At 38.1% G+C, this 27,707-nt stretch overlaps 2 protein-coding genes across 2 annotated transcripts in view; both read left to right on the plus strand.

The window, feature by feature from the left end:
* The first annotated feature begins 773 nt into the window (after positions 1–773).
* smc3 (structural maintenance of chromosomes 3) lies at positions 774–15,122 on the plus strand. The gene is made up of 29 exons (XM_056759915.1): positions 774–993; positions 1,520–1,595; positions 1,726–1,764; positions 1,892–1,959; positions 2,044–2,115; positions 2,208–2,287; positions 2,383–2,461; positions 2,646–2,763; positions 5,462–5,637; positions 5,808–5,888; positions 6,088–6,252; positions 7,094–7,215; positions 7,324–7,537; positions 8,057–8,160; positions 8,425–8,524; positions 8,800–8,960; positions 9,049–9,190; positions 9,766–9,916; positions 10,058–10,208; positions 10,586–10,739; positions 10,906–11,064; positions 11,807–11,914; positions 11,997–12,105; positions 12,267–12,514; positions 13,234–13,446; positions 13,598–13,786; positions 13,860–14,037; positions 14,241–14,347; positions 14,493–15,122. Exons 1-29 carry the CDS (start codon positions 979–981, stop codon positions 14,562–14,564), a joined length of 3,651 nt encoding a protein of 1,216 aa, XP_056615893.1. The 5' UTR covers positions 774–978; the 3' UTR covers positions 14,565–15,122.
* A 4,261-nt stretch (positions 15,123–19,383) lies between these two features.
* rbm20 (RNA binding motif protein 20) overlaps positions 19,384–27,707 on the plus strand; it is a 48,371-nt gene continuing 40,047 nt past the window's right edge. Inside the window, exon 1 of the mRNA XM_056759926.1 lies at positions 19,384–19,803. Coding sequence (XP_056615904.1) covers positions 19,712–19,803 — 92 coding nt within the window. The 5' untranslated portion in view covers positions 19,384–19,711. The remainder of the gene's footprint in view (positions 19,804–27,707) is intronic.

Below are 27,707 nucleotides of genomic sequence, written 5' to 3' on the forward strand. Positions count from 1 at the left end.
AATATAAGAACACAAATTAACACGATCTCGCCTGGAAACCTGAAAGACGAATTTAAATATTGGACATCATGGAAACCTGTGAGTGATTTACACTGTTAGAGACAATAGCATCTCAAATGTTCAACCTTTCAAGATGGCAGACACGTAGACGTAACAACTAAGTACAATGTACGGCTGTTTTTGACATACATTCATGTAACTAAATCTACGCAGATTCATTTAATTTAAATTATTCAACTATCCCATGTGATGTGAATACCTCAAAAAGCAAATTTCAGGTGACTGTAGAAAATATTAAACAGTCTACGGATCATAATACAAACAATGCTTTAATCCAAAATGAATAAAAGCGAATAAAAATCCCCACATTTTACTTTTAATGTATTTATATTTCAGAAACAGACGCTTACAGAATGGCAATACTTTTTATCAAACTGCCATAGTACTTGTAAAATACATTAAATATAAAACATATAACAGATATCAGTCGTTTAATCACAAATGCAGAAATATTTTACACAGTCCGTCTTGGCGCCCAATCTCTACCACGACGGTCTAAACTAACTTTTCAAAATAGGGGTCGCATCCAGGATAAAATGATTTAAAAATATATTAAAATATAAAGCTTTCAATATAAACTTGATAATTCAAACAATATTAGTTAATAACATTACGTGATTTACGGGCGAATGGCTTACCTTTAACAATACTTTTACATATATGACATTTACAGCCCCCCCCTAGATTCTCGAATAGACTCGTCCGCTCGTCCAGCCTCTGTCGCCATTTTGCTTGTGTTACTGTGTCGTGAGGGGAGGGAAAACAAAATTTGATGGTACACTAGAGTTTAAACTTGGCGTATATATTTTGCGTGCGGGCAATTTCATTTTTTATACAAGCCCTTCTTCTCTTTGAGGAGGAGGGTGTTTAACTTTTCTTTATTCGGCTGACTCTGAGGAGAGGTGTGCTTAACCCGCCATGTACATTAAACAGGTGAGTGAATGAGAGTTACGCGATGCATTAAAATTACGATCAGTGTTTCCAAAATGCGTTTAAAAACGATTTTAAGTATTTTGCATCTAAAATGTGCACAAAACACATTTTTTAAAAGTACGTTATGCGCTAAGATGTGCATTTTTTTAGTCAGTGCTTGGCCTTCAATGAAGCTAGCTTTAGCATTAGCATCAGCTGTCAGGGGAAAACACATCTAAGCAACATTTTGACTGTTAATATTACACTTTTACATATACATCTTGCTTTTGTCTTCTGATGTTGGCTGGATATGAGCGGGAAATCGAGAACGTTACAAGAATAAATCATAGGTTATGTAAATACATACAATACAGTGATGTACCTTGCAAGTTATACATATGCTAATAAATCATACAAGTGAGCCTGTCGTCATGGCTTTGTTTGGACATGTGATGTGTTTTATGCTAAAATTTTCTTATGTTGTTAAATTTAACTGCATCAATGTTGACATTGTAAACAATAAACTTTTTGTCAAATTGTCTTTCAGGTTATTATTCAGGGGTTTCGCAGCTACAGAGATCAAACTGTGGTTGACCCCTTTAGCTCCAAACACAATGTTATAGGTAAGACTGTGATTATTGTATTTTTTATCTTTTATTTTTGCATATTTTGCCATTAAACTGTTCATCAGGTCTTGCAAAATGCAACAAGTTGTATTCTATCTGCTCTTAACTTTGCTGTGATTTTTCACAGTCGGAAGAAATGGATCAGGGAAGAGTAACTTCTTTTATGGCAAGTATACATTCTGGTCATTTGTGAAATAAATGTATGCATGAAGTCGTTTTGGAGAGTCGGACTGTATATACTGTAACGTTTAATTAATGGCATATGACTAATGCTTATCATTTTTTCTCCTCAGCTATCCAGTTTGTGCTCAGTGATGAGTTCAGTCACCTTCGGCCAGAGCAACGTCTGGCTCTTCTTCATGTGAGTAAAATTAGGAATCCTTTATAATAAATTGATTTATTGTATGTACCCATGCTTAACAATGCATTACGGTCTTATTTGCAGGAAGGCACAGGCCCACGAGTCATTTCCGCCTTCGTTGAAATTATATTCGACAACTCCGACAACAGACTGCCGGTAGGAAAATTTCAATAAGGGCCAGTTTGTCATTGTATGAGTATCAAATCGGCAGTAAATGAAGGTAAAAATATGATATTGTTTGTTCTCAGATTGATAAAGAGGAAGTGTCTCTACGCCGTGTGATTGGTGCAAAAAAAGACCAGTACTTCTTAGACAAGAAGATGGTCACGTACGTTCCGTTCTTTTCCAACTTAAAAACATCAGAAAAGTTTCGACTTATCAGCAAATGATCAGAGTTGTAATCAAATGTTTTAATGGTTTCAGAAAAAATGATGTAATGAATCTGTTGGAGAGTGCCGGTTTCTCTCGCAGTAACCCATACTACATCGTCAAGCAGGGAAAGGTAAAAATGCAACAGCAATCTCCAGCCTTTTGTATGTATTAAACATAAATGAATACTAAATCTGTCATACACAAATGAACCGATATAAACAGAAATGATAGACGCAATAAACATGGTTAGTTAGCTCTCCGTTGCGTAGGCCATAATACTGATTTCATGAATGTGTCTGTCAACATGAATTTAGATCAATCAGATGGCGACTGCGCCTGATTCTCAGCGCCTGAAGCTGCTCAGAGAGGTGGCCGGCACCAGAGTCTATGATGAACGCAAGGAGGAGAGTATCTCGCTCATGAAGGAAACAGGTAAAACTATTCTGTAAAAAAAGATCTCTTTTATATATATTTAATCGACTGTCTGTAATCCTTTTGCCATTTCCATGCTTTGTAAGTAAAAACTTACAATAGCTTCCAAAAAAGAAAAGTTGGCATAATAGGTTGTTTGCACATGACGGCACTGCGCGAAGTGTCGATGGAGGGTAGCAAGTGATTTTCTCCATAGGAATTCACTATAACAAACTCAAAATACTATATTTTGCATCATTTTTGACTGTTCAAATCGATCAAACCATGAAGGGTGGTGCGACCAGCCGTTCGAGGGAGAAAAAAAGTCTCTGCAACTCTGAAAGTCTCCTTTTGATTAAACAACAGACACACATTAGGCCCATATCGTGGTCTAAACCAATCAGAGATGGTGAAGGGCAGACCTGTTGGTCGTGGTCCAGATATGCCTGTACATGTGTGTAACAGAGGTCGCGTTAACCGAAAATTCTCTGTCATTGACAGACTTTTTTACCACTGACGGAAAAATCTGAAGGCGGATTACAATGAGGGCAATTTGTAAATCCATGTTTCCCTTCATTAGAGCGTGATATGATCGTGAAGCAACCTGCATGTTTTCACCTGTCATTGTTACTGACTAGACATATGTTATGTGATCTGGGAAAACCCGTCGGATGTCGCGTGGGACACGGGAAAGACAGTTCACATATCAAAGTAAACCAGATAACATGAAGAATGAAGTCGGATCAATTCACATTTCCTGCCAGTCCTGTGTAAACTATGGCATGCAAAAAAAATTATACAATGTTTTCATGAGATGACAGAGCTCCCAGTCTGCAGCACGGGAGTTTTCCCCGTTCCGCTGCTTATGCGAGCCAGAACGCGATCGCAAAACATACAAGAGATGATCAAAAGTCCAGACACTGCACATGATAAACAACGCAAAACTGGCTTCCATGCTTTTTAGTTGTTGTCCATAATGTTTGTTAGTTTCCTTGTGTAGTGATAATGGAAGAGCTCTCTTTCATTAAGTGTGTCCTGAACCATTTTCCATAAAAACTGATTTGGAAAGGGCTTGAATATGATATCAAAAACTTTAATAGGCCTAAATAAATTTGCCCCATGTGTTGGGTTTTCCCAGATCTAATCACATATGAACATAAACATTAAAATATTATATAAATATATAAATGAATATAAACAACAACGGCTTTATTGGGCATTCAGTTGTATTAAAATACAACAAGAGACGCATGTACACCGTGATGACGTCACAAACATACTAATTACCACCTAACGCCACCTTGCACCATAGTGACGGGTAATAATAGATTATGACAGATTTTATATGAACCTGTCAGTCAAAATGACACACAATAAAAAAAGTCTATCACAACCTCTAGTGTGTACGTTTGAAAATGCGTGTGCTGCAGGTGAGTAGCCTAGGGTCGTCATTTAAACAGAGTGGATGTAGCTGCGGTAGATGAGAGAAGATGAAAAGAACGATTGACAACTTTTTCAACATTTTTTTTATTTGATTTATTTAAGCATTTGGCATACGCTTTTATCCAAAGTGACTTACATTGCATTATCCTATACATTTTAACTTCGGTATGTGTTATCCCCTGGGATCGAACCACCACCTTGCGTTGTTAAGCAATGCTCTTACCACTGAGCTTCAGGAAAGTTAAGGGTCTACCGGGTTAGGTCAAGCCCTGGTCCATTTAACTTGAGATATTTTGCCTATATGGACATAAAAAAAAAAGAACCGGTAAAAGCAGTTAAATGCCTTCAATGCGGTTGAAAATTTGGGTGCACCTAACTCTTGTGCTGGTGCACCTAAGAAAAAAAGCTAGCGCACCAGTGGAACCAGTGCAAAAAGTTAGTCTAGAGCCCTTTTAGCTGCAAAGATCGAGACCTGATTAAACGGATAAGTCATAAATTTCGTGTTAAGCGTTTCTCCCCCATAGAAGTCCATTATGATGAAACTTAACGTACTTAAACAATGACCACAAAATGAAATTTCTATTAAACCTTAATTGTCATAAATGCTAGCTACTGTTGAAAGAACAAGCACTTATTCCTGGGATAAGAATAGTCTCGCGTTAAGAGTGTTCTTCATAGAAGTTTATTATAAACAAAACACATAACATGGCTCAAGGCAGCGACAAACTGAGAACATAAAACTTTTCTGTTAGCATGTTTATGTTTGATATCAGTGATATCACTGATATCAAACATATATCATTTTTTTATTGTCTGTGGTGGTTGTTTTGGTACGTTAAGCTTTTTCCTTGTAATGGAAGAAACGCTAAACGCAAGATTTTTCACTTTATCCATTTAATAAGGGTTCATTCTTTTAACGGAAGCTAGTGTTTATTACAAGAAAGGTTCGATAGAAATTTGGGCTCATCTGGGCGTTGTTCAGGTCGTTAAACATGGGCACTTTGATATTGTTGATAGTGAATTCCTATGGAGGCACTCCCACCTCAATCGTAATAAAAGCCACATGATTGGAAATAACCTATTCTAAACCCATATGACTTCATTACATGGAGCACAAATGGTGAATATTTGAGTAGTTTCATTGTAAAAGAATATCATCGGTTTACAATTACATAGTCTTGAGTAAAGTATAACAGGAAACTACTGCTTTTTAGTTTGAAGAAGTTTTATAATCAAAGATTTGTAATGACTAGTTCTTTCCTGTGTGTTTGTGCAGAGGGTAAGAGAGAGAAGATTAATGAGCTGCTTAAGTACATCGAGGAGCGTCTTCACACTCTGGAGGATGAGAAAGAAGAACTGGCGCAGTACCAAAAGTGGGATAAAATGAGGAGAGCTCTTGAGTACACTATCTATAACCAGGAGCTCAATGAGACCCGGGCCAAGCTGGATGAGGTACATGCTGTTACTCTTGTCATCACGTTCACAGAGTTTGTTTAGATTGAAATAGATTATACATCAGTATTCAGCACGGTGTAATGTGAGGCGCTCGGATTTGTTGCTGATGTGTAAATGGTTTTTAAAGTGATGTAATGTGCCAGCGATAATGTGATGCCTTCCTGTAGTTATCCAGTAAGAGAGAGACATGTGGAGACAAATCTAGACAACTGCGAGATGCTCAGCAAGACGCCAGAGACAAAGTGGAGGTAAACTGTCCTTTAACCTGGTTTTACGAATGATAAAATCCCATAGACTGTCAATAAAGGATGGACGGCCTGAGGGGCTCAGTTAATTCCCAAAAGTTTGGTTACTTTGGAATAATACGCAGAGATGAATTGTGCACAAAGATGCACATAACAATATACATAGTCTGGTTATCTAACACCTCTCTCTGTGTCTCTGTAGGAGACTGAGCGTGTGGTTAGGGAGCTGAAGTCTCGCATATCCGCCATGAAGGAAGAGAAGGAACAGCTGAGTGCCGAACGACAGGAGCAGATCAAACAGAGGACCAAACTGGAGCTCAAAGCCAAAGATCTGCAGGACGAGCTGGCAGGAAACAGCGAACAGAGGGTGAGACGCTCGGACACATGCACGCGCTACAGGCACACATATGCACTCCACACACACAATGTGTGTACACTGATAAAATGTCTTTTTGAAATGACCAAGTTGCATAAATTGATTTATTAATGCACATTTCCAATGTGTATACATATTTTTTTGTTAGATCGATTGCAATCTAGTCGTTGATGTATTGTGTTCATTAGACATAAACAGAATGAGGCTACAAATTAAACTTGATTTAATACAAAAAGTGTTGGATTAGGTCCGAGTAGATATGAACACCAAAGAACTGATCGCTTTAAGCTTTCTTCTGCAAAAGTTATAGCTGCTAACGCAAAGCAATTACAGAATCCACGCAAGTGCACTTTACATAAACTTGCTAGGCAATGTAAACACACTCCGTAATACACGTCGCGAGCCAGAGGCCTGCAGGAAATGCTGGCAGGCGCTAGTGAACAGAGGGTCCGCAGTGTCCCCGTCTGCGTCACTGACTATACACACTCGCTCCAGCCCGGGCTTACGGCCAGACACAAACACACACACACATACACTGCTTGTGTACCTTTGTATGTGTGAAATACACACTTTTGGTCAGCCCTCCTGCATTTCAGCTGGGCTTAAAGAAGGATTAGCCCCACCTGGCCAGCATGTGTGAGAGGAGAAATGCGTCATTTTCCCTTTGATTGGTTAATGTAGGTTTGCTTAGATGGAGATCCCCTTTGTTACACTTATGACGTATAAAATGAACACCTGCTTGTGCAAACTTCAGATTTCTTCATCTAAATATGACTTCCCACATAAACACTTGAGTGTGAGTTTGATGTTGCTGTTATTCCACCTTTTTCAGAAACGGCTGCTGAAGGAGCGGCAGAAACTCTTAGAGAAGATTGAGGAAAAACAGAAGGAGCTACAAGAAACAGAACCCAAATTTAACACTGTGAAAGAGAAAGAAGAGCGAGGAATCGCCCGGTAAACCCTCTTAAGCTGTAAAAATGTTTGGTACAGTTACAAATAGCAAACAAGTCAATTCAACAAACTGAATTCGACGTCGGTGTTATTTCATGTTTACTTTCTCAGACTCGCTCAGGCCACGCAGGAGCGCACAGACCTGTACGCTAAACAGGGTCGAGGCAGCCAGTTCACCTCTAAAGAGGAGAGAGACAAATGGATCAAGAAAGAGCTGAAGTCTTTGGATCAGGCCATCAACGACAAAAAACGTCAGATCGCTGCTATCAACAAAGATCTTGAAGACACAGAGGCCAACAAAGAGAGAAACCTGGAGCAGTACAGCGTAAGATTCTATCTCTGTGTATTCGGGTGTTAAATGGCAAATAAGAGGCTGCTGCCTGTCATTTTCCATCCCTGAATGATGTCTGAATGGCCGAAGTTTGCTCGACCTTTGCTCGCAGTTAAATATCTTTTCACATCATGTCTTTTTGCACTAAATTACAGAGCGTATTATCGATAACAGTATTAACAAGGGCTGATAAGTACTAATCGATATTAGGGATGGGCATTTAAAGCAAAAATAATATTCAAAGATCGATGAGAACTATTCGAAAATTATTCTATAATTAAAAAACTAATCGAATATTTGAAATTCGTGACTCATCCCTAATCGATATCTATAAAATGTTACCGATACCCATCCCTACTGATGCCTATTATGTTATTTTCACCGATAAGTGTTTGAAAACAAAACTGATCCGTCAGGATAGACTCGAGGTGTCATCTAACAATGTGGGCTGATCTGTTCTGACTGGCTTGAATGCCTTTAACATTTAAACCAAATGTTTGATTTTCACTTTAGAAACTAGACCAAGACCTGAATGAAGTAAAAACCCGCGTGGAGGAGCTCGACAAAAAATACTACGAAGTGAAGAACCGAAAGGATGAACTTCAAAGCGAGAGAAAGTAAGATACTCCGGTTCATATTCTTAGTGCATCATGGGAAATGCCTGGCTCTGTTCCATCATGTTTCTTTTCACCTGTATGGACATACATCTACTCACCTGCCCTTGTAGCTATTAATAATCCACAAGCCGTAGGTTTCACAGCAGGGTGAGGCTTTACTGTTGGCCTATAGATTGTCGTGCTGATTCCGGGGCTGGATTGTTACCCAGGCTTGGTTTTTAAGAACCAGGACTAATGGGTGTGTCTGTCCCCCTCCTTCTGCAGCTACTTGTGGAGAGAGGAGAACGCAGAACAGCAAGCGCTGACAGCCAAACGTGAAGACCTGGAGAAGAAACAGCAGCTACTGCGGGCAGCCACCGGAAAGGTTAGAAGCGTTACACAGACCTGTGCGCATTAAGAAAAAAAAACAGCTGACCTATTTTATTTTCGTCTTAAATGTTCGTCACAAAGTATTAGCAGTGTGTATATCTATATATGCAAATGGCTGCCTTTACTGTATGTTTGAGCTAAACTCTAAATAGTCTCTGCTAAAGAAATTGTCGAGTTGGATTCGGTTACTAATTATAGAGTCGTCCTACACATTTTAAATACCAATACAAACTTTGAAATGCAACGTCTTGTTTGCTATTTTCCTTCCAGGCTATTCTGAATGGTATCGACAGCATTAATAAAGTATTGGAACATTTCCGCCGGAAGGGCATCAACCAGCACGTCATCAACGGGTACCACGGCATCGTCATGAATAACTTTGAGTGCGAGCCGGCCTTCTACACCTGCGTGGAGGTGACCGCTGGCACCAGGTCAGAATCACATCTTCTACGTCAACGGTTTAGATAGACTTGAATTGTTTGGCAAACACTAAATTTGCACGCGCCGGTGTTTGTTTAGGCTGTTTTATCACATCGTGGAGACGGACGAAGTGAGCACCAAGATCCTTATGGAGTTTAATAAGATGAACTTGCCTGGTGAGGTCACATTCCTGCCACTCAGCAAACTGGACGTCAGGGACACCGCTTACCCCGAGACCAACGTAAGTGTGACAAGTTCACTTACAAATGAAACGTGTAATCAAAGAGTATACCATGAGGTGAAACTCTGGGGCTTTTTGGGGTAAAATGAGTGATAACTGACATGTTTTATCATCATTCAGTTTGAATTTCAGCTTCAATGTTTTTCTTTTTTAGCAAACCAGCTGATATTGCCATCGCAATAACAAAAAGCCGTTTTCACCCCAAAATGGTGAAAACGCAGGGCGCTGGTGTTGCAATTGAACATTTTATTGAGTTTCGCCTCAGTATCTATACTCTTTGGTATCATCAAATTCAACAAGTAAAGGAAAATCTGAAAATGAATCATCACCATTAGGATATTTTGACATGCTCTCAAGTGTAAACTTGATCTTGAGGCTTCTATTAGGTCAAATGCCTTCTCTTAATTCATTGGAAAATGTGCATTTAAATCTTTCCATAAAGTTTTTTACAGTTGAATTCTGTCAATCATTTGCCAATAGTTAAGACAGGATTCATGTTGACTTTAAAATGCTGTTTTGTAATGTTGAGATGCAAGTATTCATACTGTCTCTGATTCATCATATGTTTGCTGTAGGATGCGATTCCCATGATCAGTAAGCTCCGCTACAGTACGACCTTTGACAAGGCCTTCAAACACGTGTTTGGCAAGACACTGATCTGCCGCAGTATGGAAGTGTCCACACAGCTGGCTAGAGCCTTCACCATGGACTGCATCACTTTGGAGGGTAAACAAACTCGATATCAAATCACAAAGCTGTTCTTGTATGTGTATGAAAGGGATAACAAAATTACGTAGCCTAGTTACTTTTTGCTCTTGTGCCAGTATGTAATTTAGCTACATTATTTCTTTTGGTACGTTTGCGTAGGTGATCAGGTGAGTCATCGCGGAGCTCTGACCGGTGGCTACTATGACACACGCAAGTCTCGTCTAGAGCTGCAGAAGGACATGAGGAAGGCAGAGGAGGAGCTTGGAGAACTCGAGGCCAAACTCAACGAGAACCTTCGGAGAAACATTGAACATATCCTACTCAAACACATTCTTCAGTCTTACTTATTAATATTGAATCACTGTATTGTGTTTCTGAATTGTGTAATTAGTGTATTGTGTACTGCCCACCTCACTGCTCAGAGTTGTGGGAGACAGGATTATCACAGTCACGACAAGGTGACTAGTTTTGCTTTGACAAGTACGAATGTTTGTGTATATGTGCAAGCAGCACACAGCGTTGTATTGACAATGGTGAACGGAGAAAGGACTGTTTGGGTTGGTGTGTGTCTCAAGTTTAGAACAAAGTGGAGATGAATATAATTCATATTTAGTTTGCAAAAAACTGGTACTATCAAAAACTGCTCTTTCCAGCCCTACCGTGTGTTTTTCTTTAACTCCGTTCTTCACGTATCAATAACGAAATCGACCAGCTGATGAATCAGATGCAGCAGATTGAGACCCAGCAGAGGAAGTTCAAGGCGTCCCGAGACAGCATACTGTCAGAGATGAAGATGCTGAAGGAGAAAAGACAGCAGTCAGAGAAAACCTTCATGCCCAAGGTACCGTTTAACACGTAGATCTCTTTGTTAAAGATTAAAGGTTGAATGATGAGTTTCTTAGTGATACTGAGACAACGGCAGAGACTCTTATTAGACATATGACCCATTTTCAAGTCATTCTAATAATCGTGTCATAAGTATAATGGAATTTTCTCATCTTTTCTAGCAACGTAGTCTTCAGAGTTTGGAGGCCAGTCTACACGCTATGGAGAGCACGCGCGAGTCTTTGAAGGCGGAGCTGGGCACAGACCTGCTCTCTCAGCTCAGTCTGGAGGACCAACGCAGGGTTGACGATCTCAATGATGAGATCAGACAGTTACAACAGGTAAAGACGTGAACATCAGCTCACTTTGCAATTTGCCCCATTCACACACCGCTACACTTTTGTTAGACCATACATGTTGAGGATATCTTGCTGTTTTCAAGGTTGGAATAGAGATTCACCTGCCCGTGTCATATTCTGTTGTCGGTCTCTTTACATGTTCTTCAGATGGTCACTTATTGTCTGTGTGGGCAGTCAGCAAGAATAATACAGAATGTTTTATTTTTCGAGGAGTTCTTAAAGTCTTGGCTAAGTCATTTTTAGCGTGGGACAGATGCAGTTGTTAAACTTTCGGGACAGCGTTGTGTTGTCTGTGTAGCGGCTACGGTCTCATCTGAGAGGTGTTAGTCAGTCTGAAGCTGTGTAGGAGATTTAGCACTGAAGCCTTAAGTCACAGTTGTAGCTCATTACCACCTTCAGACCCGACACACACACACACACACATAGAGAACCGAGCTGCTTCAGATGTTACATAACCAGCCCACATCATTAGCCTTTGTTATTTGTGTGTTATTTTGGGTTTCGTCCTTTAATTTGGTTTGCTAATTAGTCTGCTCTTATGTCTCCAGACAGGCTTTTATTATTTGTATTAATCATTTTCAGCATTATCCTTTCAGATGTTTATTCAGGTCTTGCCTTTATAACACACAATTGAAATCTGCACATTTGGCTTTCAGCCCTCGAATCTGATGCCAATAGCAGGCGAATCTTTGCGTTTCATGCGTGATTTTTGATTTTATCGTAGGACAACAGGCAGCTGCTGAATGAGAGAATTAAACTGGAGGGAATCATGACCAGGGTGGAGACGTACCTCAACGAGAACCTGCGCAAGCGACTCGACCAAGTTGAACAGGTGATTACACAGAATGCTGTCTAGTTTTTCTCGTTGACGGTGCGATGGCGTGCGTAATGTAGAAAGTCTCGTTTGTGTGCAGGAACTGAACGAACTGAGAGAAACGGAGGGAGGAACCGTGCTCACAGCGACCACTTCAGAGTTGGATGGCATCAACAAACGAATCAAAGACACACTGGCTCGATCCGAGGGTGAGCCGAGAACACACACACAGATAATGAGCATTTAAATGGTCAAGTGTGATGTCCGCACCAATTTTGTGAGCCCGTCACATGTAATGTAGGCTTTCCATGGAAGCTCTTCACCGTCTATCATTTTTATGGCTCTACATTTGACATTTATCATTACTCAGATCTGGATACCCTCATCGATAAGACGGAGGTGGAGATAAAGGACCATCAGAAGAGCATGGAGCGCTGGAAGAATATCGAGAAAGAGCAGAACGATGCAATCAATCATGACACCAAGGAGCTTGAGAAGATGACCAACAGACAGGGCATGTTGCTGAAGAAGAAGGAAGAATGCATGAAGAAGATCCGTGAGCTGGGCTCTCTGCCGCAAGAGGCCTTCGAGAAGTATCAGACGCTCACCCTCAAACAGGTAGAACCCCAAAGAATCTCCTCACGACACTGATACTTACTCTCTGAACCTCTTTTCACTCATTTAATTCAGGAAATGTTTGATTTCATGACCCTAATTATAAACGCAGGTGTTGAGTTACAGCACTAAAGAGCTCAGCTCACTGTATAGTTTAAAAAATGTCTCCTGTGACTCATTTAGCTTTCTTTGCTTTCTAAGACCTTGTAAGTATGATGTTTACACAATAATGTGACCAGATACCTCTCCACCTCTTATGTCTGGTTTCAGTCGTCTCTGTCATCCCCCTTTCATCTCTCATGCCATGTTTTCTCGCAGTCCTCCCACATCACTCTCCTATTCTTTTCTCTTAGCCCATCCTCTGCTTTCCCTCCACCTCTCCAGTCAGGGGCTGTATTGTGTCACAGGCCTCCTACACGGAGGTGACTCACTCGTCATTACCCCGTACCTGCTTTCTCTGCTTTTCTCCCCTCTCGGAGAACTTGAGTGCATGGAGGGAGGTTGAAATCATGCCGTTTTTGTCCTTGAGTCTTAAAATGTGAGAATTTTCTCATAAGCGGTTGTCTTTCTAGGAAGTTCCTACCCCTTTATTATGATTGCTCAAGTGTGATGAGTATTTATATTTTCACACCGAGTTTGAGATTGTCACCACCTGATCCCTATCGATATTCAATTTGATTGTGTTTTGTAACTGTTTTGCTTTGTTTTTTGTATGTGTGCAGCTGTTCAGAAAGCTGGAGCAGTGTAACACAGAGCTCAAGAAATACAGCCACGTGAATAAAAAAGCCCTGGACCAGTTTGTCAACTTCTCGGAGCAGAAAGAGAAGCTGATCAAGAGACAGGAGGAGTTAGACCGAGGCTACAAGTCGATCATGGAGCTCATGAACGTCCTCGAGCTACGCAAATATGAAGCTATACAACTCACCTTCAAACAGGTACACATCAGATGATATCTGAAAGTCTTTGAACAAAATGTACTAATGTAGTAATGAATAAAAACTCAATAAGGATACAATATATCATTACCAGGGGTTGTCTTTTAAGCAGTTTATGTTGTAACTGTCTGATGTTTTGCTTTGATCGCAGGTGTCAAAGAACTTCAGCGAGGTGTTTCAGAAATTGGTGCCTGGCGGTAAAGCCACTCTGGTGATGAAGAAGGGAGACGCTGAAGGCAGTCAGTCTCAGGATGAGGGTGAAGGGGCAGATAGCGAGAGAGGATCTGCTTCCCAGAGCAGCGTGCCCAGCGTTGATCAGTTCACTGGAGTGGGCATCAGGGTAAGAGAACATATACAAATTTGCGTGCGCATACAGGTAGGAACAGCTGATTAACTGAGAATGTGTGTGTCAGGTGTCGTTCACAGGTAAACAAGGAGAGATGAGAGAGATGCAGCAGCTGTCTGGAGGTCAGAAGTCTCTGGTGGCGTTGGCACTCATTTTCGCCATTCAGAAATGCGACCCAGCTCCATTCTACCTGTTTGATGAAATCGACCAGGCTCTGGATGCTCAGCACAGAAAAGCAGTGTCAGGTACGGTCAGCCAACGCATCGGCCGATAAAAGGGACGCAATGATAATGTGTTTTAGGCCTAAATACTTTTAAAACCAAATTTGAGATTCTAAAGAAAATCTAAGATAAACATCGACTTGGCATGGAGACGAACATCATGAGCCAGGAGTAATGTTCACAATTAGTCATTCTTGGCTGAAATAACAAATTCTGTTCTTTTCCAGACATGATCGTAGAGCTAGCCGGACACGCTCAGTTCATCACCACAACCTTCAGACCTGAGCTGCTTGAGTCAGCCGACAAATTCTATGGCGTTAAATTTAGAAACAAGGTATGAGGCAGCATAATCAGTTTGGCTTGAATGAATTCGCAAATGCAAATAATTCTGGTGCGTTGACAGTGAGCCCTGAATGGAAGTCTCATCAAGAAACTGAAAGATGAGATCACACGTCTTAATGTGTGTTTGTTTTCATTAGGTGAGTCACATCGATGTGATCTCAGCAGAGCAGGCGAAGGACTTTGTGGAGGACGACACCACTCATGGCTGAAAAAATATCAAGAACACACCTCCATCACTCATTTCCTCTTAGCCTCCATCTTTTCTGCTGTTTTTTTTATAAAAAAAGTCGAAATTAATGCAAAAAAATTGAAGTGCGGTTGGATTCTGAACGGATTTTGTCCGTCGTTTAACAGTTATTTTATATTTTCTCCTGTTTGTTGATTTATACATTTCAAAGTTGAACACCGATAAGTTCTCACGATTTGGATGCATATTTACGCTCTCTCCAGCCAGACTTATTTAAACGGACGTGCGTTCGATCACGCCAACTTTAACGTCAGTAATGAACGACTTGCGGTTTGCTGTGGAGATGCTGTCAAGACGTCTCTCTCACTACTTCTAAACCAGCATGAATATGTTCAACCATTAATATTTTTTAAAGCGCTATACAAAATGTTTGTTTTCTGAATGAGGTTCAATGTTTTTATCATTTATTGTCGACTATACCTTTGCATTCATTCTTTTAGGTCATTGTGATATATAGTCAGTCTTTTAATATGTTTTCTGTTACCTAAAAAAGACAATAAAGTTACCCACATGACCTTTATCAGTGCTGACTTTTTTACACTCATGTTTCCTGCCACCAGAGGTCGCCGTGTTACACAACAGTATTTGCCACTGAAGCATCAGATTTAATGTTACTACAGCAAAATGTGGAGGTAGGAAGAGTGCGATTCGAAATTGATAATAAATGTTACATTTCATTAGCCAGATTTGAATTCAAGAAATGATTTTAAAACACTTGCCTTTTATTATTTTCAATCATTTAAACCAAAACCAATTCTTATTAGAGTTGCTCATTGAGCTTAAGTTTGAAAATCATCATGTTTGTCTATAAGAGAGTCCAAGTCAAAAGTGAGTCGCCTATACTGAAATGTCCTCAGCTATTAGATCCTCTGCCATTGTCCCGAACACAATCTTTATCAGATCACGTCATCTGCCCACAAATGTGATCCAGGAATCCAGAAGTGCTCTCTCTTAACTGCCAGTATCTATATATCTCTTCTGCTCTACACGAGCCCTTCATAACAGTCAACAGATAAAACCTCCACAGTAATCACAGAGAGCCTCATTAAACACATAAATCTGTCTCTGCCTCGCAGTCGTTCCCCACACAAGTTAATTTGTTGTTCGACAGGTGCCTGGTTGAACCTTTAAACACTTGATCCCTCCATGTGCCCTTGAATCCTGTCTGTCTCTCTTGACGGTGTATGTCCCATTAAACTTGTCAGTTTTGTGACCAGTGCCCTGCTGGGAGAACAGATGCTGTTTTAATGGGTCTTCACTGGGGTCTTGTTCTGTCGGGGGGGTGAATGCTCCATCCATTACAGTTTAAAGAGAAAAGTTCTGTTATGGTGAAGACAAAATGCTTGGTTATTGATGATAGCTATGATTATGTTCCTGTGTAATTGTTAATGTGACGTGCATTACAATTAAAACTTCAACATGATCACATAGATGTGAATAAATTTGAAGTATTTTTTATGCCTAATGAAATACTTTAGGGTGTAATAATCGTACTCGCATAAGCACAACCCTGTCACGGATAAGAGACAAGCAAATTAGTTAATATTTCGTTTTATTTCATTTTTTTAGACTTAGGGGTTGTTTCCGGGACATGGATCAGATTAAGCCAAGTAAGCCAAGTTTTTACAAGTATGCCCTACAAAACAACAGCTCCGGTGCACTTTAAGACAAAACAATGAAACTGATGTTTTTAAACTTAAGATATGTCATGCAACCTGTATGGGAAATTACCCCTTTAAGTGTTAATAAAACTTTAATACATTTATACAAAATGTTTTAATTTTACGTTCAAGCTTATAACAGCATAAGCTAAATAATTTTGTAAAGTTGTATAGCTGTTCAACGAGTTTCACTGTGTGAAATCTGTAAAAATGAATGTATCGTAAGCAAGATAACTTGATGAAACCCTTTGATAGAATATGCTTCTTTGAGGTCCTCATGCTAACGCTACCTCTTTCAGCAAAATTTATTTCAGCATAATTTAATTATTTTATTGGCTATTTACATTGTCAATAGTTGAAACTAGCAACTATTATTTTTTACCTTGGTGTGAATTCTTACAAACTTTGTAATTGGTATCAAACTACTATAATACATATGAAGAGTTCATTTGCAAAAACCGATAACTTTTTATTGTGCGTTTCAAGTATTCTCAATTAAACTGCACTTGGGCTGTTTTGATTAAGTTACAACTCAAAGATTATTTGACATGTTTTTGCAAATAAACTCTTCAATGTAAAATTATAACTAATATGTTAACGTATTTGTGTGTTAATATATGGGTAGTTGATACTTTTATCACATAGAATTTTGAAAACAGACAATAACTGTTAAAAACGATTTCAATATATTATTTATATTATTAATATTCATATAAAAAAATCACAAATATATATATATATCCGTGAATTGAAAAGCAGGTCTGTGTTTCTACTGATATTTACACCCTGTGCACATAGTCGCTCCTTTATTTATTTTACATTGCTCTAAGATTTATTATAGGCTTAACTGTAAAACTAGAGAAGTCGCGAACACTTCTCACCCTTCTCACCCTTCAGGATCTCCCAAATCTGACCCAGCAACCACACGCTCCACATATAACCACAGGGGTCATTGTGTGATTTCTGTTCCATTTATAATCACGTAACCAATCACGTCAAACCCCGTGCGGAAAAAGGCATTTACAACATGCCGTTTAAGTAGGAACAGCATTCGTTCCTTTTTTTAAGCGGTTTTATGAGGTCATAGCGAAGCAGCCAATCACCACCTGCTCAACGCAAACCGTGTAACATCACACCTCTGTGCATGCAATTGAAGCGTAAACTGGAATTCATAAAGTCGTTCATAAAAACTGTGTTTGCATTCGTGATGGCTCGATGTTTAAATTCAGTGTGGGATGAATATTAGTGCCAAATTATTGTGAATGGCATACGCAGCTGAGGTCGCTTTTATGTATGAAAGCAATCGAGTTCAGACGGGGCAACATCGTGACTTGACACTTCCAATGAGGCAAAGTGGAAATTTGAACAGCTTGCCTTTATAACTAAATTTTAAAATAATAAATAATCGTACTAAACCAAATAGCTAATACTTGAATGCATTAGATGCTGGAAAACTGCTATTAAATGATCACAACAGTCTTTTTTATCCACAGTACAACCCCTGTTTTGCACCTGTTGGTGTGTTTAAGACTCCTGCGAGGAACCTTCAGTTTCCTGTGAGCAGTTGTTCAGCAGATATGGAACATGTTGTCCAGCTCTCTCAGTTAGTTTCAGGCATACCCTTGAAAAGGATCTGCTTTCCTTCCAGCCAAAAATACTCTGGAATTGTTACCCGTGTGGGGGTCAATGTGAGTGTCAGCAAGAAATCTAGATGTTTCGTAATTTGGTGTTATTTAGTTCAACTTTGCAAAGAGGGAGAACTTAGTTTGAATATAGTATAGGTTTTATACAATTCTTTATTATTCTTTATTTATTAAGTTATATTTAGATATATTTATAGGCCCGTCTATATTTTCAGGAGCTGAACTTGTATTTATATTGAGGTGCTTTTATATAAATGTAACATGGACATTTATTTTGAACTCGCTTATATACAGCCGTGGGAAAAAATAAGAGACCCTTTAAAAATTATTTTCAGTTTTATCAGAATTCAGGAGTCTGTTTAGGTGAAATTATCATTTTCTTTTTGATTTGTTAACTACCAACGATATTCTTCCCATATAAAAATATTGTTTCTATTTGCATTTCTTGCAGAAAATTTCAACTTTTTCAGCCCTCAAATACTGCAAAGAACACAAGTTCATATTCACTGAAATACAACAGTAATATTTCTACATGTAGAGTATTCAGGAAAAGTTCAAAAATGGATTTATATCACAGTTTTTCTGTGTCTTGTCATGCTGTAAGTGGTTCACATTGCTGTTGGATGACTTGAGGTTTAATTTTATTGAAATTCAACAGACACTGGTCTGCAATGGCCACAACACTTCTAGAAATACTGATAATATTAACATTTCGAATGAGCTCTTAATATTTTGTGCGACTGTGTGTGACCTTGACCTTGTCTAATAATTATGAGATTCCAGTACTCAAATTTTCCTTTAAAATGAATAACAATACATTATGTATTTTAATGTATTATTTTGCGCAAAAACAAATACTGGAAGTTGGCGTTCTAACCATCAATATTCAAGTAGTCAAGGTTATATTTTCACAGAATGTTCTTCACATGAGTGGTTTTATGAAGAACACAAAAATCAGTTTTTCACAGACTGGGTCACAAATGTGATGTCCATTTATTTCTCATAAGTAGTTCTTGTTAGAATGAATGATCCGACATGCAAGCTCACTTTCAAACAAATTGGCGTCCCAATAAAATGCTTCTTCAATCTTGTTTTCATTGAGTAAAAACCATTCCCAAAGTTAGAGCCTCCAACCAAGCACAGGACCCAGACGCATTATCATCCCCCTCAACAACAATCCAGTACCTTCATGTCATGCATTGAAATCCCCGGCCGTCAGTGATCATGCAGAGATTTACAGAAAGAGAATCAAAGGCTTTGCACGTTGACGTGGGGCAGGGGCCCCATTGTACCCCCCAAAATGTTAATGGCCGGAAATGTTGATAATCTCCGCGGCAGGCTCCGGACTTGCGTTGACGAATCTGATCCAGCACTTTTGAGTGACTGGCTAATGGCATTCCTCACACTTGCTCAATCATTGGCCGAGGCGAAAGGCAGTCAGCGAGTGAGAGAATGAAAGTGGACAGCAGACGGGATCGTCAGCCCTCGGGGACTCCCAAATGGTCAAGTGCCTCTCACGACCTCCTTCCTGTCTGAAGTCCTCATCCGACATTACTGCCAGCCTTTGAACACCCCACACGTTTTTAGACTCTCGAGGTGGCTGGCGGAGAGTTAGTTTGAAGGTTGCTGACTCAAGCTTTCGAGGCCGCTTCCCTCAACACCGCCTCGACAGGAAAAGAACCGCCAACGGGATTAAATTTAACCTGATCACTTGTGCAGCAACACCCTACTGAGCAACTTTGGTTTGGGTGGGGTAGAGACTGCAGAACTTTGGATTTGTCTGGGGGGGAGGACGTTTTTCTACCATGAAGCAAACTTGGGACAAGGGTGTTTTTGAGAACGGACGGTCCAAGTTTCCAGGGAATGGAGCCAGAACTACCACTGAACACCTACAGAGGTAAGAACCTTACGTAGCTGATAGATGTATGAAAAATCAATTGTTTTGATCACTGAGAAACAATCGAAATGCTTGTAGTTGCATGGTTGTGCAGAAGATACTAGAATGATGGATCGGTACGATGAGTGAAACTCTGTGTTCTTTGGCTACAATTATACAGCTCAGAATGGCAGAGGAATTACACTTTGGCAGAGATCTCAAACATAATCATGTTATCATCCACGCGTCTGCTTAAATCCATCATGCCTCTGTCGACAGTATTTTGTACACAGTTAAGCACGTGTATCTGTTTATATTCAAGTGTTTTTTTATCAAACTGTTTTATTATAATCTTGCACACCCAAGATTATGGTGATGACCAGTTTAGTAGTATCCCAAACATTTGCATTACTCAAAATTGTATTAAGCATTTTAAAATATGTTTGCATGTTTTTTGGGGGATAATGGATCTAGTCAAAATTAGCTACAATTAACAGTGTAAGGTAGTGTTAAATAAAGAAATTTAAAAATATATATTTTAAATGTGACAATAGATTATATACACACAGAAAAAACAGTGACTTAAATAGGTCTTAATGCATGTTTTTTATATTTTTTATTAAATTAATTCACAAAGGGTTATAAGATTCAGCTGTTTGAAATAGTTTCTAATTCTTTAAGAATATATTTTCTTAACTTTTTAAATATTCAAATTATTTGTTTAACCATTCGGATTCTACACATTCTATAATTCTGAGAGAAGTTTTGATAAATTAATAAATTCGTTTTTAACTTCGAAGATTAGTGGTAACTTACTTGTTCTCAGTGTCGTGTGATGCTTATGTGCAATAATTCAACCAATTAATAAAACCAGCAAATAAAATTCCCGTTTAGTCCCCGTTTGCCCTGTAATCTGATTTAAATGGCATTATTATTACAATTATTTCAAATAAAAAAGGATGTAGAAATGTATTTTCAAATTAGTTTTCAATAAGCAAACGCGTGCTATAAAAATGATGAATTAAATCTCCTGAAAGTAAAATATAAAGCTATTCTCTTTAATCTACCTGTTTGTTTTAACACGTCATGAGCAATAAAACAGAAGGAATTGAGAGAAATGGTGCTCTTGGGGCTTCACAGACACAGAAACCACATGTGAACCATGTATGTGGCTCCTGTTGAATGTTCCACCAGACGTTACTGGTGACAAATGGCTATTTACTCATAACAGATAAATGACACACGACCTGGTCAACGATGATGTGCACATAAGTGATGACCACATTCCTGCAACATGGTTCTGTGTGAAGTCACAGAGTATTGAACATCTTGCTTATTGCTAAACTCAACACTTGCATTACATGGTCTGTATGTTTTGTATATGTATTTGGATGACTAGCTTTCTTGCAACTGTTAAAGCTGTTGAAAAGACGACAAATAATTTTTGCATGATTTAAGGAAAGTATAAATATCAGTTTTGTCATTTGACTCACTCGGTAACATAAAAAACAGACTAACTTCATTTACAACAAGCATGACTGACACAATTAGAACTATAATATATTGGATTTGTGAGTTCCTGAGTGAAAACTTCTTGATTCTTATAGAATCAAGTGACTGCTCAACATGTCACTGGTAGAAATATGGAGGACAGTTTTGTTGTTGCACTAGAAATGTGTCCGTTTATGGACATGCCGACCGCTGGTTCTATTTTAACGCTTGAACTTTTTCTCTTTCCTCATGACGTGACCGTGTGCAAGATTCGTTCTTTGCATGTGATTCTAAACTTGTTACTTTTTTGGTTTGTTAAATTTATTTACCTACCTACATACATACAAGTGTGTGTTAAATAGATGTGTATCATGGAAGAAAATGTCAAATTAAAGTGACAGTTCACCCAAAAATAAAAATTCTGTCAACCTTTACTTTCGCTCTTGTCATTTCAGACCTTTATGACTTATTTTCTTTCGCATGAACACAAAAGAAGATATTTGTAAGAATGTTTTTAACTGGACCCCATTGACTTGTATTGGTTTTGTGTCCATTGAATAGAAGTGAATGGGTGCCGGTTCTGTTCGGTTACCAACTTTCTTTAAAATATCTTCTCTGTGTTCTGCGGAAGAAAGAAAGTCATACAGGTTTGAAATGACAAGAGGGTGAGTAAACGATGACAGAATTTTCATTTTTGGGTGAACTCTTACTTTAAGTGATGTCATGATTTAAGGAACAAGCTACACTTGTGTGAACTTGGGGGCAACAGAATCCAGTTGGCTCTGAATTTTATTTAAATCCCTGTTACAAAAATAGTCACTTGCTTTAATATTACAATGAAATTATAGAAGTTTTAAGTGTGACTTTTACTAAAGAATTACAAAATGTTGGTTTTATTTATGCAACATAATAAAGAAAAAATGAGGATTTGTAACATGTGCATTGCTCTCCTTTTCTTCAAGAACCGATAATGCCAAAATAAAACTAACTCCTAAATATTAAATGTCAATCAATGATGTTGATCAATATATTGAATGTATTTATTTATGTATGTGTATTAAGTTATAGTTCACCCAAAAACACAAATTCTGTCATCATTTACACGCCCTCTTGTCACTTCAAACATGTATGAATTTCTTTCTTCTGCAGAACAAAAATATATATATTTTGGAAAATATTGTAAACTGGACCCCATTGACTTGCATTGGTTTTGTGTCCGTTCAATAGAAGTGACTGTTCGGTGCTGTTCGGTTACCATTACCAACATTCAAAATATCTTTTTCATTTTTGGGCATCACTTTAATGTTAACTACTGTTATACGTAATGCACAAGGCCACTTTTTCAGAATGTCAAATGTACAATATTATAACTTCGACTGTTTTGTCACAGACTCACTTTACTTCAGATTCATTTATTTTATATTTTTATGTGTTTGACGTTTCATGTTTGTTCCATTATATATTTGTTTCTCAACATCACGAGCAGCGCTCCTATTTTCATTGTATGCATACTTTTCATTTCATGTAATTAAAAGACATTTGATTTTTTTCAATATTTAGGAAAACTACTTATTTAAAGATTGTAAAATGCTTTCATCAGTTCCCATCTGTCTGCAAACACTTCATTTGTTTAGCAAATAATCCACCAGCATGACGCTGTCGCTGTGACTTTATAAAGATTGTCATGGTGACTAATATTATTTTCTAAAACATTTAAGATCTCCATCGTATCTACTACTAAGACTGTTTAATTGTTTAGTCGTCCGTGTATGCAGGTTGGCTCATGCACAGTACATTGCATTAAACCCTCAGCCTGAAGCTTTTCTCAGACTGCGAGAGGTCATGAGATCAGAGAGTGCGGTGAAAGACGGACCATTTTTGATGGATTGTTTTTAAATAGCTTGGTGTTCCACAGCATTAGAGTCGGTATTGCCACGATTTTTCGGGCCTATTGTGTTGAGCTTTGCTGTTTTCTCATATGTCTCTGCTTAGTTGCTCTCTCTATATCACTCTGCCAACCCGCCTTGTACCAATGCGAGTCCCAGATGCCATTCCAGCCGCCACCTTCTGTTATACCTGTTGTCCTGTTAAATGTCCATAGAATGGTACATTTCTTTCTGATTTTGTCGTCAGCAGTTTTATTCATTGTTTTTTATATCTAGAAGTTTCATGCACTTTTATTTTTTTAGGTGAAATCCTGAGTGTTGAGTTGACCTTGGTTGTGCATAGCGCACATGTTTGGTGGCATTAACAGTGATGCCTAAACTGCAGCTGGGAAATATGTTGTGAATGCTTTGGTGCATTCTGCTTCGGAGACCGCCGGCTATTTGGTTGCCTTTTGTTGTCTGCCTTACGTATAATATGGTGTCAAGTGTGGTAACACAGTGCTGCATGGAAACAGTTGTGCGTCGAGCTGTTTGATGAAGTTCGGGAAACTATAAATTCTAAAATAACAGGTATGCTTAAGGTTTAATACAACCTGAAATATGAACTTTACATTGACATTTTAATATTATCTGCCGGCTCGTATTCTTTAAAGCATGCAGTTATTAAAATATGTTAAATGCTGCCGATTTGTGCTGTTAACGATGCAATCTGTATCTTTTTTGCATCTCTATCGCCACCTCTGTTTGAATCATAAATTGAAGCTTACTTTACGTACTTTATGAATTGAAATCATTTGCCGCAAAACTGATATTTCCTGCAAATCAAAATCAACAAATTTAAAATTATTATTATAAACTTATTTGTGAATCAGGGTCAAGTTAGGAAAGAGTTTTTTTAAACATTATAATCGTAACGGCGCAATAACTAGGACTGTCACACGATTAATCGCACAAAGAGTAAAAGTGTGTGTTTAAATAATATATCGAACGTGTATGTGCATATTTATTTTATTCATTTATAAAACACACAAACTTATTCTTAAATACATATATTTAATTATAGATACATTTATATATCATTTAAATTATTGGCAATTATAAATACATATATTTCCTAAATATGTATTATACATACAAAAATAATATGGATAGTGCAGACACATGTATTGTGTAAACACAAACTTTTAATCTGGATGCGATTAACTGCAATTAATCGTTTGACAGCCCCAATTTTAATACAGTAATGAATTGTAACTTTACTTGTTACTTTAACTTGTAAATTTAAGTATATTTAATTAATCAGTTAAATGATAGTAATTATTTTTTCAGTATTGATTTAATGACACGATTTCCGGCTAGCTGGATCTTACTGTTCTTTGTAGATACGTATAAATCAAATTCAGATAAAATGTGTAATAAAAGTCATAAAAGTATTCTGTATTCTTTTCATAGTGAAACACAATAATCATCCGCCATGAATTATCAAACAATAGACATCACCAATAAGCACCATAAATGATATCTTCATCGGTTATTAAAAAAGTTTATTAGTCGACTTGTATTTTTATTTATTTCTACATTCACTGTACTTTATTCTGTTAGCACTTTGACCTTCTGCACCTCTGGTGCCTTTTTCTTAATCATGATGTATAGAATGTATATCCTACTGTATCCTGTTCTCTCCTTGAGGATCGGAGCACATGACAGTTTATTCAGGAAGGTGTGATTTCTCAGATATCAACACTTGCCCTTTGGGTGGCTGTAGCATGTGTCATGTCAGCAATCTTGATCGATGGAAAACCCGAACAGCCATCAATTGTCAAAGCAATGCTGGTCGTTCATGTTGCCTGTACGATGGACTGACATAAAACTGCTCTTGGCTTCGCGTCTACCCACAAACGCTGTAAATACAAAGTAAAACCATTTGTCGACAAGCAGAAAGCTGGGTGAAAAAGTGCTAGACTTGGCCCTTCGCTGGTGTCAACCCGCGACAGCGTATTTGTTTCCACCGTGATATTGCTGCGGTAAAGTTGAGGTTCAGGCCTCTGAGCATGTGCTCATTGCCTAGTTGACGCGAGGAAACAACTGGACTAATCTTTAAGTTAAATGTATGACAGTTTTGTGGCACCAGCGTGGGATCTTAGTGAATAGCCTTGGATTTCCTGATTAGGCTTCATTCTGTTTTATATGCAGGTCTGGTGGCATTCAGATGTGGTTTTGGACAACAAAAGTGATTTTAACTATACACAATATTGAAGAAAAATATGATAACTTGCTAAGTAATGCTATTTGTGCAAAACGACGCACGTAAAAAAGACATTACAAAAAAGTTTACACTTTTTAAAAGCTGAAAATTAAATGAACAAATGTTTCACATTCGTTACGATTGTTAATCATCTTCCACATGACCTGCCAAGGCACTCACATTTGTGTGCCTGTGTCTTCCCCTTTCTACTGCTACATCTACCTAAAATTGACTCTACGAAACAGTTTGTATTAAAAACGCCCTCTTGTCATTTAAAACCTGTATGACTTGCTTTCTTCCGCAGAACACAAAATAAGATATTTTGAAGAATGTTATTAACAGCCTCCCATTCAATTGCATTGTTTGCCATAGAAGAGAATAGGGGGCTGTGCTGTTCTGTTACCAACATTCTTTAAAATACCTTCTTTTGTGTTCTGTGGAAGAAAGAAAGTCAGACAGGTGACAAGAGGGGTGTAAACGATGACAAAACTGTCATTTTGAAGGTGAACTCCTCCGTCGCTTTGAACTGCCAGCCTTACAAGCGGGTCTGTGAATGGTGCTGTAATGGCACTGGACCGGATGGCTGCTTGCCGGAGCTTGATTAACTTCCCCTGTTGCAAGTCTTGTCTATGGTGTTTTATGTGTATCTGTTTTTCTCACCCATTTCCTCATGTTATGCTGTATTTTCCTTCTTAATCCATTTCGTTACACTGTACTTGTATATTTGTAAAGACAATAAATTTAATCCAAATCTAAATCCAAACTACACCTTTTAAGTTATGATACTTTATTGCAAGCCAGCGCGATATGCATATTGCAATGTTCCATGCAATGTGCAGCCCTTTAGCTTAGTAGCTGGGAATTTCTGATGGATGTTTTTAAAGGGATTCCCACTCAAAAATAAAATGCCGTGTCATCATTTACTCTCCCTTAAGTTGTTCCAAATAAATTGCTGCAAATCTGACATTTCTGGGAAATTATAGTTAAATCTCTAGTTCTATTGAACTCAAAATTACATATTTTGAAGGGTTTAGGAAAGCAAAGAGTTTAGAAGCACTTTTGACTACCATTTAAGTTTTTCTACTATGCCAGTCAATGGTGTCCCAGAAATGTAATTTGGTAACATTCTTCCAAATATCTTTCTTTGTGTTTAACAGAACAAAGAATACAGGTTTGGAACAACTTGAAATGTTCATTTTTATGCTTTTGCAAACTTGTGCCTTACAAACTAATGTAAAATATGTACGCATTACTTCAACTAAGACAAGTGTGAGATTGTTAGCGCCTTGTACAGAGTGTTTCCACTGATTTAATTTTTTCAATTTAGCAGAAAGGAGGCCTATGTGAGGTGAATAATGTCTGGTGTTGTTAAAGGTGTGATTTAACACGTTTTCATACATTCTTTTTTATTTACACTATTGAACGTGCTGGCTTTTCATGCTTAACATGGTCAACTTGTTAAAAAGTGAATTTGACGTACGACCTAGTATTTCTGTGATTGTAGTCAGCGCTTCAACTTGTTGATTGATCTTTAAGAAGGGAAGATCTGCATGGCCTTCGAGCTGTGGATAAGATAATATATTTTGAAAGACAAATCTCGGTCTCAACTCTCAGAAAAGTTTCCACAACTAGGGTGAGGAAAGGATGAAAGAATTTTCATTTTTGGGGGAGTATCCCTTTAAAGTAGGTTAGATGTAAAGGGATACTTTTGTCCTCTATTTGGGGTTGAATGTGGATCCCAATTTTATCTGGAAATACATTGGTTGAAATAAGAATACAAATTCGGAGGAAACGTGCGAGAAGGATATTTTGAAGAGAGTAGAAGTATTGGCCAATATTAATATACAAAGCACAAATGGACAACCTGAGCAGATTTCTGAATTACAGGAGCATTCTTATTTCTTTGTTGAGTTTGAAAAAAGTTGCTTTTGTTAAATATTTTTACTTTAGTTTGCATTAATTTATACTATTTTTAATATATGAATTTTTGATATTATTATAGCAAGTAAAATATAATTTCTAGATCAAATCTATCATTGAGTCTTGAGGCTCGTTCACACCAAGAACTGTAACTTAACTATACCTCTATTAGCATTAAAATGACTAAATGTAACACACAATAACGTTGTTTCGCATGTAAAATGTATAAATAAACTTTTATTTATTTAGAGGAGGCTTGTATGCCAAGTGATTAAAAAATATAAGCTTTTAATATTTTGTCAATTAAGCGTACACTAAAGATCTACTACAAAGCTATGGTTACATGAGGGATGTAGGGAAGGATGCATGAGCATTACAGATGT

Source organism: Triplophysa dalaica, chromosome 10, assembly GCF_015846415.1.
Source record: "Triplophysa dalaica isolate WHDGS20190420 chromosome 10, ASM1584641v1, whole genome shotgun sequence".
Taxonomy (NCBI): domain Eukaryota; kingdom Metazoa; phylum Chordata; class Actinopteri; order Cypriniformes; family Nemacheilidae; genus Triplophysa; species Triplophysa dalaica.